Below are 21,364 nucleotides of genomic sequence, written 5' to 3' on the forward strand. Positions count from 1 at the left end.
ACCACTAGACCCCGGTCCCCTCCCAGAGCCCGGATTCTGAACCCAGGAGTCCTGACTCCCAGCCCTCCCAGCTCTAACCACTAGACCCCACTCTCTCTTTGCCTTTTCTCCTCTTTCCAGGCCCTCTCCCCATCTGCAAAGAGCAGGCCTAGACCCCACGGCACCGCTGGCTTGGGGGTGCCCAGGAGTCGCCAGCTTTCCCCAGCGCCCGGAGGAAGTCCTGCAGCCCTGCAGGAGGTCAGCCTGGCCTTGGAACCTGTGACCGCGGCTTTCCGGGGCTGGCGAGCCAGCCCGCCCCCTGTGCCTCGGGGCGGTGGGGCGGGTAGGGGAACAATTTTGAAGCGCGGAGGATAACAAGGGACAGTGTGAACTGTACCTAATAGGATTAATGCTTCAAATTCATGTCCACTTTGCTCGGCACAAAGCGGAGATAACAACTCATTAGAGGTCTGCAAATCCCCAGGGTCATGTTCGCAGAGCCGCGCCGTGTCAAAGGAGCAGCAGGACACTAAGCTCCCGAACTCCACGGGAAGGGGGGAACTCGTCAAAGGTTTAACTCTGGAGCCCGGCGTCCTTCAAGGAACCAGTGCATTTGGGGGGGGGGACATGGGCCCATTGCGATGAAACCTCGGTAAAGCCCCTGGCTCCATGGGGACTGCAGAGCGCTTAGAGTCCCGGCAGGGGGGTCAGGGCTTGTAGGTGCCCGCCCGGCCCACGCGCTCCCATGTCCAAGTGTGTGCACAAGCGTGTGCGGTGGCACAAGCAGCGGCACGCGCACCCAGCGCAGTGAGCCAGCAGCTGCTGGGGAGCACGCTTCCTTTTACCTACAGGCCGCCCAGTCGGGGAACTCTGCCCAGGCAGAGCGGAGCGAAGGCTGCGCTGGGAGACTACGCTCCCTCCCGGGCTGAGGGAAGCGATGGGTAATTAGATTAACGAGGGAGCTGGCCGCAGCTCGTTAAAGAGCGGTCAGTTCTGACTTGTGGTCAGTCGCTGGAGCACTCCAGCAAAGATAACGCTAACTGGCCTGGCTGGCTGCCTCTCCCACCCACGCACCCCCTCTCGCCCGCCCCCAGGTAGAGGACAAGCCGGGAGCGTACTAGCCACTGGGCTGGAGCCAGACAAGGGAAAACAGAGCCCGAGTGGGCCCTTGGCCAGGGATTGGAGAAACGGACTGGGGAGTCGGGACTCCTGGGTTCTGCTCTCGGCTCTGCTGTGAAGCCTTGGCTGAGTTATTTCCTCGCTCTGTGCCTCAGTTTCCCCCTAAGCATCATGGGGGCAGACAGAGCCATGAGGGGGGCCAAGCAGGTCGTGCCCATGTGAGGTGAGCTCTGCTTGGCTATTCTCCCTGCCCCTGCTCGCCCGGAGCGTGGCGAATCCAGGAGCTGAGCCCCTCAGCCCCGGGCTCCCAAGGCAGAGACCCCACCCGCCAGGCCTCTCTGAAATCTGCCCCCCTCAGCCAGCCCCATCGGGGCGCGGGCCGGCCCGGCTAAACCTGCCTCCTGATTGGCTGCCGCGGTCCGCATTGCTGCTTCGCACTGCAGCACGAGGCGTAGCGGCGCTGCCGAGCCCACAGCTGTAGCCGCCCGGCAGCGAGCCAGAACCCCGGCTGCAGGCAGGAGAGAGCGCGGGGGGCTCCTGATCCCCCCCGCCAAGCCCCACGGCACCGCAGCCCCCGATGCCCATCCCCGACTCCCCAGCACCCCCCTTCCGCACCTCCCTGCCAGTGGCAAACCCAAAGCAGCCAGTCCTCCAATCCCCCCGCCCCTCCCGGGCCCTCTGACTGCCAACACCCCCCCCCCAATATCGCCGCGCTCCATTCCCCGCCCCCGCCCCCAACGGGTGAGAACAAAGTTTGCTGCAAAGTGGCTGCCCCCGTGGGGTCAGGGATTGGCTCGGCACGGACTGAGCCCCAGCCGGAGCCAAAAACCCAACGGCTGGGGGGGGGGGGGGGGGTGCGCTGGCAGCCAAAACATGGTCGGCAACGGGACAGCGAGAGAGAGAGAAAAGGAGCCAGCTTCCGAAGCAAGGGGCCAGCCTGCGCTGGGGGGGACGGGCGGCCCAGGGGGGGCTTTTGGGCCCCATGGCTCGAAGGGAAGTGGCAGCGGGGCCGGGGGAGAACAAATGAACGAAACAGCGAGAAAGGAGATGGGGAGGAAGGAAGGGCGCGGAGAGCGAGTGAGAGAGACAAAGGAAGAAGAGTGGGAGAGAGCGAGCAGGAGAATCAAGATGGCCGCCAGGCTGGCCAGGGAAGGTGCCAGCGCTGGGGAGGCTGGGTGGAGCAGACGGACAGGCGGACGGGGCTCTGTCCCCGCCACACACACAACAGCCCGGCTGTCCGGGGGGAATCAACGACATTTATTCCACCTGCTGGGCGGGCAGAATTGGCAGGGGACTAGGCAATTCGTATAGCGAGACTGTAAGGCAGGGGGCTCGCTGGGCAGACAGGGCCCGGCCCGCTGTGTATGGGGGCGAGAGAAAGTTCAGTTCATCACATTAACCCCCTAGCTCAGCTCCGCTCCCCTCCCAGAGCTGGAGATAGAACCCAGGAGTCCTGGGCCCCTTCCCCCCGCTCTAACCGCTAGCCCCCACTCCCCTCCCAGAGCTGGGGATAGAACCCAGGAGTCCTGGCTCCCAGCCCCCACTCCCCTCCCTGTACTGGGGATAGAACCCAGGAGTCCTAGCTCCCAGCTCCAGCTGATTAAACCCATGTCCCAGGCAGGAACTCGATGGGTGTCTTCCCCCTTCCCCAAGCCTCTTTCAAACCAGCACAGACTTGCCCATCCCGTGGGAAGGGCACCCCCCACCCCGCCCCACCCCAGCACCCCCTGATCAGGTCCAGGCCAGCATTGCAGAGCAGCCAAAGGGGGCCCTCCCGTGGGGCAGAACCCAGGGCAGGACTGGCAGAGTGACACCGGTACGAGCGAAGGGTGAATTTAAACCACTATCCTCTGTGCTCCCGCCTGCTCCCAGCCCACGCCGCCAGCCTCCAGCGCCCCCCTGGGACGTTTCAAACCAGCCCCTCGTGCTGAGGGGCTCCTGGCAACCGCCGCAAAGCTCCCCCTTGTCCTGCCAATCCCTCCTCCAAGCTCCCCTTGGCTGAGACCCCGACTAACCCCCCCGCCCCCGGCCAGGCTGCTGGGGAGCAGAGCCCGCTGCCGTCGGGCTGCCCTGGGCCATGGGCGCTACCGTAATACACCGAATCACATACAGCGCCTAGCGCCACGGGGCCCTGGACGCTACCACAATACACCTCGTAAGTGACATCATTCTAGCAGTAGAACTCCCCCTACACACGCTTGCTCCAGGGTAAGAGGGGACTTCTTCCACTTCCGTTTATGGCACTCTGGAAGTGGCCGCTGACTGGGAAAGGGCCCTTTTGGCCAGGAGGCGGCTGGGGCTTGTGCCAGCAGGGTGAGCGGGGTGACCTGTTTCCCAGCCGGCTGCCCTGCAAAGGGAGACGCGAGCATGGCACGGGCCGGCAGACCCACGCTAGCGCTAATCTGGCTAGCGCAGGCGATAACGGCAGCACAGGCGCCAGCCCCCACCAGCAGCCTGCGGACAAGCCCGGGGGCTTGGATAATTTTTTGGGGTGCAGGGGAGGGGGAATCTCTCCCTCTCAGATCCTCTCCCAGTCCCTGCATTGCCACATTTCCATCCACTGATGCCAAACGCCCTCTGCCCACAGGCTCAGAAGCCTCAGCCAGCCCTCCTGCACTGACAGCCGAAGCCGAGCCCCGGGTGTTACCCCCCTTTCCTCTGACCTCCCCGCCCCCGCCCCGACTTCCCCACCTTGCAAGAGAAACAGATCGTTAAGCCAAGTTCCTAGCTGCTGGTGACGCTTTTTAGAGCAACCCTAATGCACTGCTAACCATCTGATGGAGCTGTGATAATTGACATGTGGTGACAAGGGATTTGAAGGTCATGGGTCCCCCCCCGATAATTCTAATGCCAACAAAGCTGTGAAGCGTTATCTGCAGCCATCTGGCTGGAGGGATCCCGAACCAGGCTGGATTTGATGCCCCTGAAATACCCAGGAGGGGCACATGCGCCCCAGCTGTCTCTCCCCTCCCTGCCATCTCTCTTGATGCCCTGCTGGCCACCAGCCCCACCCGGTGCCTTTCACTCAAAGGGCTTTGCAAAAGCACAGGGCCAATCTGGCCCTGGCCCAACTCAGGTGCCTGTGGTTAAATGCGGTCGTGGAGCCAGACCAGGTCAGGGCCCCAGTGTGCCAGGCGCTGCACAGACACAGCCCCCCGAGAAGGCCGGTCACTATTATTATCCCAAGAGCCTGAGGCACTGAGAAGAGAAGTGATTCAGCAGCAGAGGAAGGGAAATGACCCAGGAGTCCTGGTTCCAGCTCTAACCGCTACACCACACTGTGCTGCCAGGTAGATCCCCAGGATCTTTTGTCCCTGCCCCGGCCTGCTCTAACCACTAGACCCCAATCTCCTGCAAGGCTGGGGAGAGAACCCAGGAGTCCTGCACTAACGACTAGACCATGCTCCTTCCCTAAGGAGATGTTCTCCCCCAGCCCTGTCTCTGCACTGTGGGGATGGGGGCGCTCCATTTCAATGCCCCCAGACTGGGGCTGGGACAGACACACATCCCCACCCTTCAGAGCCCAGCTTGGGGAAAGTCCATGGGGGGATAGGGGGGACATGGGCTAAGTCCAGAGCTGGCTCTCACCCCTGAGCCCTGATGGGCTGCTCCCTCCCCAGCCACGCAGGGTGCTCGGACCCTTCCCTCCCCAGCCTCAGCACTGGCTGCCAGACCAAATGGAACGAGCGCCGATCCCAAACCCACGCGCCACGCTGCCCCACTGACCTCCTCCCCCGTCGCCCCCACCCGGCTTCCCAGTGGGCCAGGCGCCATCTTGGCTGATGCAGCCAGGCCTGAACCAGGACCTCCAGAGCGAACCCCCCGGCGGCTACAGCGTGAGCTAAAGAGCCAGGCCTCTGCCGCTTGGCACCGTAACAACTCGGATGGGGGACCCAGCCCAGCCCCGCCCCACGCTGCACCAGCTGGCTACGTGAGCAGACAGCCACACACTGTGGCAGGGTGAGAGCATAGTTAAGATTCAGTCAAGCAGCGATGTTTCAAAGTGCTCTAAAATCCACAAGCATGCTCTGCTTGTCTCGGAAATTGCGGGAACTCCCCAGGGTCGGGTGAGCAGTGGAGCCATGCAAAGCCTGGATGTTTCGGTTCGCCGGCCAGTCTGGAAAACCGGCGGGGGTATTCGGCCCAAAAAGTCCGTTTTTCCAAATTTGGGGGTTAATCAAAAAGGCAACAGAATAACTCGCTTTGGGTGGAACAGAGGCATTTTGCTCTCGCAAAATCAAACCGTTTTGATCAAGACAAAAATGACATTTTTAGACTTTTTCATCCATCAAAAATTAGTTCTGATCGCGACCATTTCTAAGCATTTTGAAGTAGATTAAAATAAAAGTAAAAGAAACGTTCAAACAAAAAGTCACTTTGAACAGAAAACCTGGGCCATCTCCTTTCGAACCTCGCAAAACCACATTTCCCCCTTTTATTTTTTAGCTCCCCCCCCCCCCCTTAAACCAAACCAATTTGGTGAAACTGACACAAAGTCACAAAAGGTTCCGCTGTCCGCGAATGTACATTTTTTTGCCGGAAAAAAGGTTAGTCCGAACGTTTTCACTCAGCTCGTGTGAGTGGGACAAGTTTGGGGTCAGTTGATCCAGCAGTTCCCGAGAGAGCCAGGCAGAGAAAAGAGCTAGCCAGTACACGGTGCCTGTTCTTATCTCGTTTCGGAAGGGGGCCTGGAGCTGTCCCTGCAGCACCAACCTGAGCTTATCTACGTGGCCTGAACCTCAGGGGCTGCCCCGCCGCGGGGGTCTGAGCAGCACGGCTTTCAGAGTTACTACACTCTGGCTCGGCGCGTTGACACACATCAGGAGCGCACAGCAAAGAAAGGAGCAGGCAAGCTAAGCGCAGGTGCTCGGGGACCGGGTATCCGCCCTCGGACGTGGGTCCCACCGAGCCGCGTGAGGTCTTCGTTCTGCCGGAGCTCTTTTTGGAAGGCTTAACCCCGAGAGCAGAGCTCAAAGGCCTCTACAAGCCGACTGTGGAAAATGGCTGGGGAGCGCAGGAGCGGCGGGACCGCCTGGGCCAGTGCGCCCAGACCCTGCCATCGCAGGCTGCCCGTCACCCCCATCACAAACTCACCCAGCTCCAAACCAGGGAGGCCCTTTGCTCCTACAGGAGGCTGTCCGGACCCTCCCGGTCTGGACCTTAGAAACCGTCTCCCTATTTCCAGCCTCAGTTTATCCCCATTTATCTTTGGGCCAACCTTGTCCTGGCTCTTCCCCCTCCCCCATCTTACAGAGCGCAATCAGCCCCGCTCTCAGCCCGCACGTGGCCTGGCTAGCCACGCCAGGTTCGCCAGCCCCGATTGCCCCAGCAGCCTCATCCGGACCCTGCTTATCAGGCGCAAGGGCCGAGGGAGCGGCACACGCTTGGGGTGGTTTGCTCAAGGGGTTCCTCGGCCCCTCAGGCACGTCGCCCTGGCTCCCGCTACATCCTCCAAAAAACTAGAGAAAGTCACTGGCAAAAACCTGTTCCCGAGGAGTTAGGTTAACGGGCGGCGACTCGTAGCCTTCCTGAGATCACCCCCGGCCTGCTTTTTAGAGGGTTAATTATAGGGGAGCTCAGCGTTCTGAGGGACTGGCCGCTCAAGCTTAACTGCCTATTAGCAACGGGTTTGGCAGCGAGTGCATACGAAATGGGAAGGTGTTTGCCACCCTGTGGAAACGAACCACGAGCTCCAAATCCACCCCTCTGCCCAAAGCACCTGATCCGAGAAATGCCTCGCTGGGCTGTCCTTGTATTCTGGTGGCAGCCCAGATGCCGCGGAGATGGGCAGCTTATGAATGCATGTAGTAACAAACAAAGATAAAATAGCACAACGTGCTTCAGAGACGGCAATGGCTGGTGGGTATTTTAGTCTAGAGCTAAAACAAATTACCACAGAGTTCAGACTAAGCGATGGCAGAACATTTTAGCTACAGAAATAAGACGATTACACGCACCCTCTGACATAGATACAGTGATTATAATACCGTAGCCCGGCCTATGTGATAGAGCACTGAACTCAAGACCCCTGGGTTCTAGTCCAGCTCCGCTACTGGCCTGCTGGGTGAACGTCTGCTACTCGCATCTCTCTGTGCCTCGGTTTCCCCAGCTGTAAAATGAGGATGACGATACTGACCCCCTTTGTAAAGCAATTTGAGATCTACTGATGGAACGTGCGAGTTAAGATTTTTATAGAGAGTCTCCTGTATATAATATATTTAGACAGAAGAATATATTCTATACACTCACACAGAGAGAATTCAGACTGTGGAATATTTGCGCTACAAAAGTTTATATACCCACTCTTACATAAACGGATTGTTTGCATCTATTCCCTCGTCCAGGCAGTTACAGAGTCTATACGTTACATTGGCAGGCACCTGGGATTCAGACAATGATCACTGGATATTTATCTACAGAGAGAAGGCAGACACAGACTCATGCTCCGGTAGAAATGGCGATCTATACTGACCAGTATATTCACACTCAGGATTTCCAATACACACACACACACACACACACACACACACACACACACACACAAAGGGGGCTTGATCCATAACCCACTTGTATTCTATTCCATCTAGAGTCTTAGGCTATAGCCCTCACCAGTCTCTGACTGTCATTCACTCTCCCATGCAGCCGGCATAACAACAAGCACTCGCCGTACATTAATTGCCTATTTCCGGATTTAAAAACAAATCGGCGCAAAGGGACAGGAATCATTCCCAAGGGCGGGGCAGCCGGCCCCGCTTTTGCCACTTTTGTGCTCAAGCTCATCCGACTCTGTTGGGCTTCTGAGCCCCGGGCACTCGTACAATGCACGGAATGAGAGTTTAAGGGCAGATCCTCCAGGCCGACCTCCTGCCACAGACCCCACCCAGCACCCGCACACTAAACCCAACAACCGAACCTAGACCAAGGTAGTAACAACCCTCAGGAATCTAAACTACCATGTGCCGCAGGCGGGGGCAGAGGTGCACCACACTGTGCCTCTGTGGCCAACCTGCTTTCGGAGGGCGCTGGCACCGTCACACGCACACGCCAGACCCAAAAGCCGCAATCTGCTTTCGGGGCAGCGGAAGCAAAGTCGCTCTGGGGCATCGACCAACTTTACGCCAGCGGCCGCCGCCGGGGTGCAGATTATAAATTTATATTCATTCGCTGCTTCACTCTGGCAGCACTTCTTCCGTTTCATGCACCGCGCAGGGAAACCACCCGCAAAACTGGGGGTGTGGGGGGGGGGGGAACTCTGTTAAAAGCCAGACAAAATCCCCCTCTTTTCCAGAAGGGATTGAGTTGGCATCCAGCTTTTCCAAGAAAGCTTTTTGCTTCCCATCAATTATTCAGATTCCCATTCCCCACACCGCACCCCCCCCCCCTTTCTCTTTTTTCTATCCCCTTTACAATTCCAGGTCTTTTCAATAATTTAATTTGCTTTAAAAACTCAACAAAACAAAAGCGTCCAAAGTAAAAAGAATCAAAATATATAAATAAGTGATATTTAAACCAAAAGCGCTTCTGATCCCAGATAGGCACACAAACAGGCCCCAAAATAGCTAAATCCTTTTTCTTTCGCACCTTCCCTTATTTGGACGGATTCTTTCCATTTCGCAATGAATGCCCCGCTTCCATTTAACTGAGGGTGGTGAAGAACCAAAGACAGCGGTCGATATTTTGGTGGGGACATGGGACCGGAGGCCTAGGAGGGAGCGGGGGAATGCTATTCCCAGCTCTTTCTCTGTCGAAGGCAGCAAGGAAAGTTTGAGAGTTTGTTATAGAAATCAAGTCCAAGTGAGCTCACTTGTGGAGGAAGAAAGGAGAGGGGCAGATTTGTCAGATCAGATGGAAAAAAGGGGCTACCGGTGTCAGTTTCAGGAAAGGAGTTAATAATGGACAACAATAAAAGCAACCTAAAGAGTAATTAAGGACTTCCAGTCCATTTTGCTAATCCAAAGTGGGGGGAAATCTTACAAGGGCTATTTTATACCTTTACACCATGTTTATAGACTCATCCTAAATGCGTACAAATGAAAGCAACAGAGTAAACAGCAACCCACTCCCCCCCCACATTGGGAATGTTTTCACTTGGCAAATGCCTCTCTCAAAGCAGAGGGAAGAGAGTAAAGACAGAGACATGTCGGATCTGGGGCTGGACCCTCAGCTGGTGTCAGTCGGCCTTGCTCTACCGACTTTGGTGGAACTACGACGACAGACACCAGCTGAGATGCCAGCCCCAGGCTCCGCTAATCTTTGTTTCACAGGGGATTTCGCTCCGCTCCGAGATTTGGAAACACAGTTTGGGAAGGAAAAGGCCAACGGAGCAGCCTGAAATCCAGAAATCCTAAATGAAGACAAGCCAACCGAGCGATCAGCCTATGGACACACATCATGCCACGGTGAGACCTTGCTTTCCCGAACCACACAAGGGGCCGGGAATTTAATTTGGATAAGCAGAGGCTTGGATAAGCTGGGGACTTTCTGACGTTGTTAGCATACACGGGGGAACATGACCTCATTCTGGATAAAGGAGTTATTTGGAGAATCAAAGCTCAAATAAACAAGGTTTCGGTGTATAGATTACACACAGATGCACAAACATACACACACACACGTTCTCTATACAGATTAATACCCATGGAGTGGAACACTAAATAGTCATCACACTTTGTTTGTAAATCTATATCTGAGCACACCCGGTGTGCTGCAGCATCTGTGGAAGGGAAGGCTAGAGTGAAAGTTGAAAGCACTTCCCTGTAAATATGTATTTACACACTCATATGCCATGCACATATGTAAATGGATGCATATTATGTATGTGTGCATAATTATATCTATAGCTACATATTATCTGTGTACTTTATATACAGACACTACATGCATGTATGTAAAAATACACACAAAAAGCAGCTGTAGATATTGTGCATTTGTAGAGCAATAAAACACACACAAAAATTATTTGTATTGTTAGGTTTATGCGTGTATTTACTCATCTTTTCCTTTGTATAAAAGTGTTGCTGAGTGTGTGTGTTTGTGCACACACGTGAACACACACAGTCATTTTTAGATTATATAAGCATATAATCAGAAATCCATGGTAAAATACAATTTCTGTGCTTGTTGTGCGCAGCCCCGCACCTCAACATACTATAAATATCAGGGTTTAATTCTGATCCAAGCAAACTCTCCTTGAGTTCAGTAAGTGATGTTCCTAAGTAAAGGCTGCAAAATTTGGCCAGCAGTTGTGTTTAAAATCCTCGTCTTTAATGCTGCGATAAAGCCGTCCTTTGCATTTCACAAAAGTTCCTGGATTCGGCAGTCGGACAAAACTCATGTGAGTCAATGATCCAAGCGTACCCATCGTCCTAAAAATGGGACTTTCACCACGGAGTCCTGTTTGGCATTTTTAGATCGTATAAACTTACAGGGTCAGAGCCTCGGCTGCTATAAAGGGGATACAGCTCAATTGACAGCTATGGATCTACAGTAGATAGATGTCATATATAAATATATATTGTATTCTTGAGAGTGAGTGTGTGTTTGTATTGCAGATATTCATGCCTTGCCGTTTTGTCTATGAAATATGCACAGAGAGTAGTAATAATACACACATATGTAGACATCTGTAGTTTATAGAGGCACCCAAAAAATTAGCCAGCCAGTGCAGATGTAACTTCTCATTTTATAGACCATTATTCCTTAAAAAACAAAATGAGGAGTGTATTTGCCTCCAAAATTTAAAAAAAAAATCCCACTGCACATTAAAACATAAAAATTAACAAACAAACAAAAAAAGGACTTTACGAGGAAAGTTTCCACTTAAAAAAAAATTAAAAAAATAAAAAATCTGCAAAAGAAAAGGAAAAAACAGTCAAACTGGACTTTCGTTTTTCCATTTTCTACTGTAAAAAAAAAAAAATTTTTTTTTGCTCAGTAAGAAAATCGAGAAACTGCCCATTTCGGAAGCCAGAGGTTGTCATTCCAATGAGAATGGAAAGTTGTTTACAGTTTGTAATTAAGTTTCTATTGATAGCCCCAAACTGTGAAAGTTTATAAATATCTTAATGAATTGTTTGTAAACTCACCTGAATACTGTCTCAACACTGCATAAATGTTTATTTATAGGCTTCGCTAATTTCACTCTCCCTGTTCAGTTCATTGTTCCATTCTTTGTCTGTGTGGTTATATAATATTTTTATGTTTTCATTTCCCTTGCAAGTACCTTAACTTCCTCAACAGTCAGACTCTTTTCCCACCTCCTTCCCCAAAGTCTGAAAAACCCACGCTTTGCTGCAATCTTTCCAATGCCTTTTTTTTTTTTAGAAAAGACCACTGGCAAAGCTCCCATGGACTTTCCACTAGAGCCCGAACCGACTGAAGTAAGTTATCATCTTGAATTCCTTCCCCCGCCCCCCCCAAAAAGCTCCTTGTGTAACAAATTCTGCTCTGAAGATCAGGAGGGAAGAGTCAAACCCGTGGGGTAAAATGTCTAACAATAGCGTATTGGATGGGGCTGCTTTCAAACGACCTGTAGGGGTTTTGTTAGTCGGTTTGGTTGGTTGGTTGGGTTACCCCCTACCCCAAAGCAGGCAACATCTTTCTATGATTTTCTAAATAAATAAGGCCCAACGCTGCCAGTGCTCGCTAGCAGGCACAGCGGTAACACCAGTCAGGTCAACAAATGACTGCATCCAGTAGTGAGGATTTACAGAATCAACCTGGGGAATAGTCAAGGAAAACTGAGCAAGGAAAAGGTGAGCAAGGATTTGCTACATAAAACCCATTTGTGTTCGGGAGGCTCCTCCAAAGCAGGCCAAGATAAGGAGCGAGCGAGCTGGATTTTCCATCTGCACAGCTACGTGTGTGTGCACGCAAATATCTTTCAAAATACAACCAGATGGAGGAATAGGGACTGATAGCCCAGCTAACCACCCCGATTGTCCAACTCTCTGGTCAGTGAAAAATGCACTTCCCCAAAGATTTGCCTGTCAATTTTAGGTGGGTCAGAAAGGCCCAAACTCTGTCCCCTTTATTAGAAGGCCACCAAGTCACGCTAGTAGAAAAATCCACCCTTCATTCCCAACCTTAGAAAACAGAGGGTTCAAAATGCACTTGAAAGGGGGGTGAAAAGAATGCAGACTTATTAAGGAAATTGGATTTGGAATGTGTAACTAATAATTGCTTTAATGGATTACATGTATATCTAGGCTATATTATACATGCACACATATTAGACACTTACCCAGATACTAGATTCATGTTACACAGTAGGTTGTTTGTGTGTGTGTGTATGTGATCGGACATATTAGTATAATAGCTACACACTGATAGAGAACATAGATCATATCTGGAGGTACAGTTACAGGGTGCGGGACTGCACACCGCAGGTCTAAATTGGAGTGATTTCAGGTGTCCAACACAAGGCTCCATACAGGGCCTGATTTGAAAGTGTGAAATGCCTCAGATCACTGGTCACTTTTACAAATATCAGCTGATGTTTCTATGTATGACGTATACATATGTACACACATTATGATGTATGTGTAATCTATGTGTGTGTTATACATAATGAGTATAGTGTGTATATTCAACATTTACATATATATAAATACACACACCATACATACGATATACAAATCTATATTATATATACATGAATAGTGGGTCTATATATAATACACACACAATATATAAACAGACCCATCTGGTATTATATATGTGTATGGCATGTATATATTTGTGATATACATGCACTATATTATATATATATATATATATATATATATATATATATATATATATAAAAGTGTAAACTGTGTACATGTGATGATATATACACACACTGTATATATCACATAAAATATGTATATTGCATATGAATTATTATATGCAAATCCATATTATACAGTAGATCCTCAGAATTACGAACACCTTGGGAATAGAGGGCATTTGTAACTCAGAAATGTTTGTAACTGAACAAAATGTTAGGGTTGTTCTTCCAAAAATTTAAAACTGAACTTTGACTTAATACAGCTTTAAACTTTATTATGCAGAAGAAAAATGCTGTTTTTAACCATCTTAATTTAAATGAAACAATCACAGAAACAGTTTCCTCACCTTGTCAAATCTTTTTTATTTAAACTTTCCTTTTTTTTTGTTTGTTTTTTTAAGTAGTTTACATTTAACACCATATGTACTGTATTTGCCTTTTTTTTTTTTTTGTCTCCAAATGTGGTGTGTGGTTGACTGGTCAGTTCATAACTTTGCTGTTCATAATTCTGAGGTTCTCCTGTATACGTGGTTAGGATGTATATGTGATTATACTATATAAACGCACTATACGTACTACATACAGGGCCACATATTATCTACAATGTGTGCACACGAATATTTAATATATGGTTCTATATAGGGCGACCAGACGTCCCATTTTTTAAGGGACAGTCCCATTTTTCGGGACTTTTTCTTATATAGGCGCCTATTACCCCCCACCCCCTGTCCCATTTTTTCACAGTTGCTATCTAGTAACCCTAGTTCTATATAATATATAGGTGTGCATGGATGTATACTGAATATATTTGTATATTACAGACACAGCATATAACATATACACACACTAACCACATACAAAAACAATACTTATTACACATTCCAAATCAAATTTAAGACATCTGTGTATATATGTAATATACAGACACACACACACACGTACATGTGATATAGATATATAAAAAACACATATGTATGTATGTGTGTGTGTGTCTATAAAAAGTGCTTTGAGACCTACTGATGATAAGCCCTATATAAGAGTTAAGTATTATTAATTATTATTATATAAAAACATGCATACCCACTTATATATAATACACACATACCTTATATCAAACACACACAAGAGTGCATATCAGCACGGAAAGGCCAAAATTAAATGCAAATAACCTGCCTGATTTAAATCACTTATCAGAATTGCAAATAGTAAAAAAAAAAAAAATTTTTGCAATGACTCGAAAGTCCCCACCAAAATAGCGTTGGCTTAAAAAACAAAAAACTCAACACCTTGGCTCTCTTTCTTGGTCTTCTTTCTACGTATTTCAAACATGCTCCTCCAACTCCTCCTAGCTAGCAGACGTGTATTTTATTTTATATGTGCAACGTCGTGGGGATCGGGGGGAAAAAAATCTTTGCAAAAAATAAAACCCAGAGCTGGTTGTTAGCAAAAAAAAAAAAAAAAAAGAATACGAACGCTTGGGAGTGATGGAATTGGGCCAGGTGAACTGCAGAACTGTTAATACAACAGAGGTAGTAAGCAGACGAGAGTTCTCCTTCATCCAACAATAAAATAAACACTTACAGAGCAGATGCCACTTAAAAAGCAAGTGGCACCAAAGACAAGCGCCACGGAAGGTAGTTTGATAATTTTTTCGCCTCCACCATGACAACCCTGCGCCCCTCCTGAAAAGCTTTTCTGTGGATTCTGCCCCTCTCAAGTCTCTCCCACCAACTTCAGCCAGGCCAGAACTTCCCCACTTCTAGCACATTATTTCAAACTCGGGGCCCCAGACTGCTTCCATCGCAGGCAGAGGGAGGCCAAGCTTTTGGGGCCAGATTCACCATTGGTGTAAGCTATTATCATGCAACGATTTACACCAATAGAGGATCAGGCCCTCTATTGATCGGGACAGCAGGATCAGGCTTAGATCGGGAAATCCAGTTCCAGGGGCCGATATGGGAGTGCCCAGGATTGGGCCCTACAACAATAACCTAGTTCAGAACTTCTCTTCAGCAAGGCCCGCAGGTCCAATATTGGGACTCTTTTCTAGGAAAGGGAGCGGGAGGGACAGCACTGGTTGAACTGGGACAGGGGGTGATTTTAGATCGCTAATAACAGGAAAGGGAGAGGGGGAAAAAACTACCCTGCTCCAGGAACTGAAACCAGGGAAATCAGTTCAGAAGTGAGCCAGGCAGAGGCAGAAGGGCAGCGGGGAATCTGCCAGGCTGGATTTAATTCACTGGGCACAAACAAGGGGTGACTCCGAAAAAGAAAGCTGGGTTTTCCCTCCCGGAGGCAGAAACGAAACTGGTCTCTCCAGGTTGGCAGGGTCCCAAGGACGGGGCGAACAGAGAGGAACTAAAAAATAAACAGATGCAAGAAAATAACCCTCCAAAAAATATTCCAAAACTTATCCCAGAAACGGCAGGCCTTGCTGGAAAAGTTTGTAAAAAATACAGACAGACAGATACTGTGGAGGGGCTAGAGAGACAGAGAGAGTCTCATGCTGTTTCTCTAGTTATTAAGATACATATAAGTATTAATAATTATAGGCTCCACTGCTAGATAGATATGGACCTAATGCTAAAATATCGAGCCAAGTTTGTAACGTTACCTATGTAGAAAGACAGGACCAAATGCGATGTAGATATATAGCCATTAAAAAGATAGGCTCTAATGCTAGATAATTATACAGAAATATAGGCCCATACACACGCATATGTATGTATATAAAATACAGGACCTAATGCTAAAAATATTCTTTCCAAACCTGTGACATTAGTAAAAATGCAGGTTTTGGCCTGGAGGATGGGGGAGGAATTATGACTCAACATTACATCTTAACTCTCCCACCTTACCCCAAAAAATGGATTCCTGCCCAACTAACGAAACATCGTGAAATTATAACGAAGTTGGCTGTTGTCGCTTCACTTTTTTTTTTTTTTTTTTTTTAATTAAGTGACCCCACTTAGTTCGGCTTTGTTTTTTTAAAGCCTCTTTCCTTTGATTTTTTTTTTTTTTTTAGGATTGTTGTTTTTTAGGTTTTAATCCATGGAATGATGTTGTAATTATTGTTTTATTGGTAACAACTGTCTTTTAATTGTTCACATGGCACCCCAGAGCATCGTGGGGAGTGGCGGAGTGAGAAAAGAGATGCCTTGATAAATAAAATCATCATTATCAACGATGCTGTTTGTGCAAAATACATTTCTCTCTACACATACTGTGTACTATAAGATATCCACTGTTAGTTACAGTATGTAATGCAGTACATCATTATGTCGCAAAAACATGCATGCCACCGACAGACATGTATGATATTTTATGTATTGCATGTATTATACACAGAGGCGCACGATTCACCTACACACCAATTCATATGTATCACCTATAGATTACATGCACACATATCGCCAGGTACTAGGCTGGTATCACATAAATGACTGCGTGTATATACACAGTTTATATACACACACATATATATACACATACACGTTGTATCTTAGGTACAGTACAGTAGGTATATTTTATAGATATTATATATAATATCTGTAAATCACTAAATATAAGGTATTTTAGGTACAGTGTGTGTGTATTCACAATTTATATTATCATATGATATAAATTCTTAAATACAAGTTATTTTGAGTACAGTATGTGTGTGTTCACACACACGGTCTATTATATAAATATTAGGCTCAGTGTCTATGTATGTATTTGTATTACACACACACACGATACCTATAGCTATATCACACACTCGTAGGTACACACAGCCATACATATGTGTGTCTATATAATTATAGAGCTGTACATACTATGTCAGATACCTTATATTTATAGAGAAGTTTTCATCCATAAACATTAGGCGCTAGTTGCTTCTTTCCATAGCTAAAACTGCCAGTCATTTATTAGGTATTGATAGTAATTGCTACTGAAATGTAAAGGACCTAATAGAGCCCATCCACTGCCACCACCTCTTTTTAACAAAACAACAAAAAATACGGGGACCACATTGTTCAGCCAGTAACTCTCCAGAGTAACTTGCGTGAGTTCAAGAACACCCCCCTCTAATTCCAACTGCTTTCAGAGTCAAATGCTCATTGTCATTGTAATAATTCTCCTGATCTCTTATCAAATCCAAAATTAAAGAAGGCAGAACTAAAGGGAATTCATGATATTCTTCCATAACCAATAATAATAATAGTCCACTCCATTTATTACTTACTGTTGATTAAGGAAAGGAACAGATTTGCCCAGCCACTGAAAAAACTGTATTCCCCCCCCCAAAAAAACCATTGTTCCCACCAAATGAGCAAACAGATATGCAAAGTTTCTACACTGTACTCTCCAAAAGTGCCCCAAACCACAGAAATTACAGCCAATTAGAAAGATCTATCCATGGCAAACCTCAAAAATGTGATTCACATTATTTGCAGCCAGCATGGCAAAAAGGAAAGGAAGAAAATAGAATAGAAAAAAAACGCCTTGCTAAGAAGCGACTCCCATTTCTGTGTATCGGTGCTGCTCACCAGCCCATGTATTTCCTTGGCTCCCTGCTTAAGCAAAAGTAATTTAAAACAATAAAAGTCCAATGTCATTTTTGGGTTGTTGTTTTTTTTACATAAAGCCGTGCTTTTCCTTATTGCTGAGTTGCTTTATGTAAAAAAAAAAAATTCCAATGTGTCATTGACAAGGATTTTAAAATCTTTAAGGACATTGAACTATACAAACTGGTCTTTTTAAAAAAAAAAAAAAGACAGATATTGAAGGGCATAAATTATACCCTTCTTATAAAAAAATGTAAAATATTTCAACTTAAGATGATTTGTAAAAGAGCATCAAATAATGCCAAAATATTCTTCAGAAAGAGGCATGAATTTAGGGGCAGTTAGTTCAGAGTTGAATGGGAGCTCAGCTTGCCTACCACACTCTTAAAAGCAAACTTGCTAAAGGTCTGTGCAGGGGTTACCTGACCTGTCCTCCCCCGTGCCTAGGGACTCCCGGGGAAGGAGGGCTGGAGATTAGCTAGGGACAAGAGGAACTGGGAGATGGCCCTAGAGCCGCTCCTTTCCCCCACCTGAGTCGGATCGAGCGCTCAAAGCAGTGCCTGGGAAAACGCTTCACAGCTATGGGACAGGTTGGGGGAACTGGAAAGTTGAAACAGACAAAAGCCAAAGTATCTTCGCTACAGGAAACTTCCTTCTGGGGGCATTAAAAATACACTCGCTTTCCCTGTCCGTGGATCCGAACCCTCCCTCCAAAGAAGTTACATGCTCGGCTCCAAAGACCTGTTTGAAATCGGCTTCACTCCCTTCCCAGCAGCAGCCGAATTTGTCCATCACTCAATTGCAAAGTGTTGGGGTTGTTGGGTTTGTTTTTTTAATTAGTTGAGTGGAAAAATTAAAAAGCTTTTGGATGGTTACAAAATAAATTCTTAGCTGCATTTCAAGACAGTGCCCCCCCCCCAACTCAGAAATGTCACCATAACTTCAGTTCATCCAGCAAAGCGCCTTTTCAGGCAACTCTGAACTGAAGAGTTAAGATAATTCCCATACCCCCCCCCAAAAAAATCCCCCGTTTTAATTAACAGAAAAATCCAACATTTCTTTGCCCCTCCGATTGTACCCGGGGGGGGGGGGGGATCAAACCCATCACCAGAAGACCATAAACCCCACACATCGCAAACAGACAGAGATCTCCTGCAAACGGTGCAGTCCCTTCTCTTCTTTTTGCATGGTTAGAAATGTTGCATTGATTAACCCCCCCCCCTTGCAGCTTGTACATTTCAACGCCTCCCCCCGCTCGTGGAAAAAGCTCCCAACTCTCCGCTTTTGCAAACTTCCCCTGCTCCAAACGCCCCCTTCTCCGCCGCCCCGTTTTGCACCGTCCACACGCTCGGTTCCCTTCTCCCTCGAGAAACTGCAGCAAGCCCCGCGCCCCCCGAGAGGTGAAGCCCAGCGCTGAGCGGCGGGGGCAGGAAAGTGCCGGACCTTCCCAACGGGGGAAGAAAGGGGGAAACTCCCCTACCTGACCCCGGGCAGGGAGCAAATGCAACAGGAGAGGAAGCCACACAACCTAGGACCGATTCTCCCCCTGGCATTTAGCAACTGCCTCCCGCTCGGGGGGGGGGGGGTTACTTCAAAACAACCAGACAAATTGGGCTTTGGGGTGGCGGGTTGGTTTTGAAACAAACCAAGATCTCAGCTCCCAACAGCCCCAACCCCAGCAAGGCAAAACCCCACTGCAAGCGCCGGCAACTCCCAGCATTAGCAACCGCCCCTGTGCAATAAACCCCGCGCGGTTCAGATCGGACCAGAAAAGACAAAGATTAAAATCACTTCTACATTTGTACAGTCCCCCCCCCGTCCCCACCAGCGCCCCCCACCTCCCTCTCCCCAAACCCCAGCATAGCTGCATGCATCAATCCAGCAACCCCCGCTGCCCCCTTTCCCCTCCCTCCCTTCCTCTCCCTCTCTCTGCTTTTTTAATTCTTGAAATAAATTTGGGAGAAGCGCCATTTTCTGAACTAAACCCATGTGCAGTGAATATAACAAAGAACTTGGAAACATGCCATCGAAACCTCTTTCTCTGCAGAAAGAGAGAGAGAGACAGGGGAAGAATTTTTGTTTCAAACAAAAACCCAGCCCAGACAGGCAGCAATAATCCTCCCCCCAGCCACACCGCCCCAGCCTGGTGCGTGGCCCACACCGACACGAACCCAGGAGCGAACCCACCAGGAAAGTTTGCACAACAAAACAATGCAAGGAAAGAAACAACCAGAACTTGCTTTTCTCTCTCTCTCTCTCTCTCTCTCTTTTTGGTTTTTTTGTTGGTTGGTTGGTTGGTTTGTTACCTGGGTCAGGCAGTATGGGGAATACATGGTTAGTTTTGGAAACACACTGTTGCAGGGCTGTTTTTCATATGGAGAACAGCTGGCTAGGTGACTGCATGTAATGCTGCGGCAGTTCCCCTCTAGTCCATGCTGCCGAGTGGTAACCCCGCCTTGGAGCTCTGAAAGTGAAAGTTTAGACAAAGTTTGGAACCGAGAACACTTTTGCCTTGAGAAAGCTTTCAGCTCCCTCCCACTCTCCCCCCGCCCCGCTCCCTCCCTTCTCTTCCCTTCCCCCCCTACACACACACACACACTTTGTATTCGGAGCTCTTCCCTCCCCTTCGCACTGGGCTCCCTCCGATTCGGGTTGGCGGCGTGTGCACGGGCTGGGCTGGGAGCAGCCTCACTTCAAAGAGAATCCACTTGGGCAACCTTGGAAGGGTCTAGCCCCTCGCCCCCGGGCTTTGAGACGTGTTTCCACTGCTGCTGGGCCAAGCCCCGGGCACCGTAAGGCCGCAAATCCGAATTCCAGAGGCGTCCCGTAGGCTGGGCAACTCGCTGCATTTGGGACCAGCGAGACACAGCCTTTGATTTGGAGCCGGAGAGGGGTTAAAATCACGGGCTTGTCCTGCTCTGCCCTCATCTCACACATGCTCTGGGGCTCCCCCCCCCAGAAGCAGAGGCGACCCCTTCGACCCTGCTTTGGCCAGGCCCGTCACTTTCTCGCAGTGCGAGGCTCCTGGCCAGGGTCTGGGGGGGAGTTGGGGTTATGCCCCCTGCAATGGGATGTGCACAGCGCTGTACAGATCTTTGCCCCCTAGCAAACCAGAGCTCGGCTGGAGCCCAGCCTGAGAACACAGAATTGGGGCGGGGGCGGCACTCTGTCTGTCATGGGACACAAGGGAAACGGGGGGGGAGGAGGGGGAGGTCTTTGGAGAAACTGACCTGGAGAAAATGTACACGCTGGCAAAGCGGGGGTTAAGGTTTTTCCCTTGGACTCAATCCTGTTCCGCACAAACTCGTTTTTAAAATGTCCTTGAGTTAATTTATTTTATTGCTAAAGAGGTTGGCTTTATTTTAACAATACGCCCTAGCGTGGTGCAAAGGGGAAAGTGTGTTCTAGCATGTGATAGGCGACTGGGTCTGGAGATCAGATAGATACATAGATAGATGGGGGAGGTATGGAGATTAGACAAATGGATGGATATGGAGATACATAGATAGATGGGTGGGTGTGTATGGACCTAGGTAGACTGACAGACAGGTTGTGTAGATAGATAGATAGATAGAGTGTGTATGGTGATAGATGGGCATGGAGACGGATGGTTGGGTATGGAGACGCGTATGGAGATGGATTTGGAGATGGACGGATGTGTATGGAGATGGATGGGTGTGTATGGAGATGGATGGGGATGGAGCTGGATGGACGGGTATGGAGCTGGATGGATGGGTATGGAGATGGATATGGAGACGGATGGGTGCGTATGGAGATTGGATAGATAGGTATGGAGATGGATGGATGGGTATGGAGACGGATGGATGGGTATGGAGATGGACAGATGGGTATGGAGACGGATCGTTGGGTATGGAGAGAGATGGGGATGGAGATAGATGGATGGGGATGGAGATGGAGATGGAGATGGATGGATGGGGATGGAGAT

At 48.9% G+C, this 21,364-nt stretch overlaps 1 protein-coding gene across 1 annotated transcript in view; it reads right to left on the reverse strand.

The window, feature by feature from the left end:
• Nucleotides 1-21,364, reverse strand: part of NFIX (nuclear factor I X) — an 82,729-nt gene that overhangs the window by 38,905 nt on the left and 22,460 nt on the right. The window contains exon 2 of the mRNA XM_026660583.2: nt 19,725-19,882. Coding sequence (XP_026516368.1) covers nt 19,725-19,751 — 27 coding nt within the window. The 5' untranslated portion in view covers nt 19,752-19,882. The remainder of the gene's footprint in view (nt 1-19,724; nt 19,883-21,364) is intronic.

This window comes from Terrapene carolina, unplaced genomic scaffold (assembly GCF_002925995.2).
Source record: "Terrapene carolina triunguis isolate 2854851 unplaced genomic scaffold, T_m_triunguis-2.0 Scaffold833, whole genome shotgun sequence".
NCBI classification, from domain to species: domain Eukaryota; kingdom Metazoa; phylum Chordata; order Testudines; family Emydidae; genus Terrapene; species Terrapene triunguis.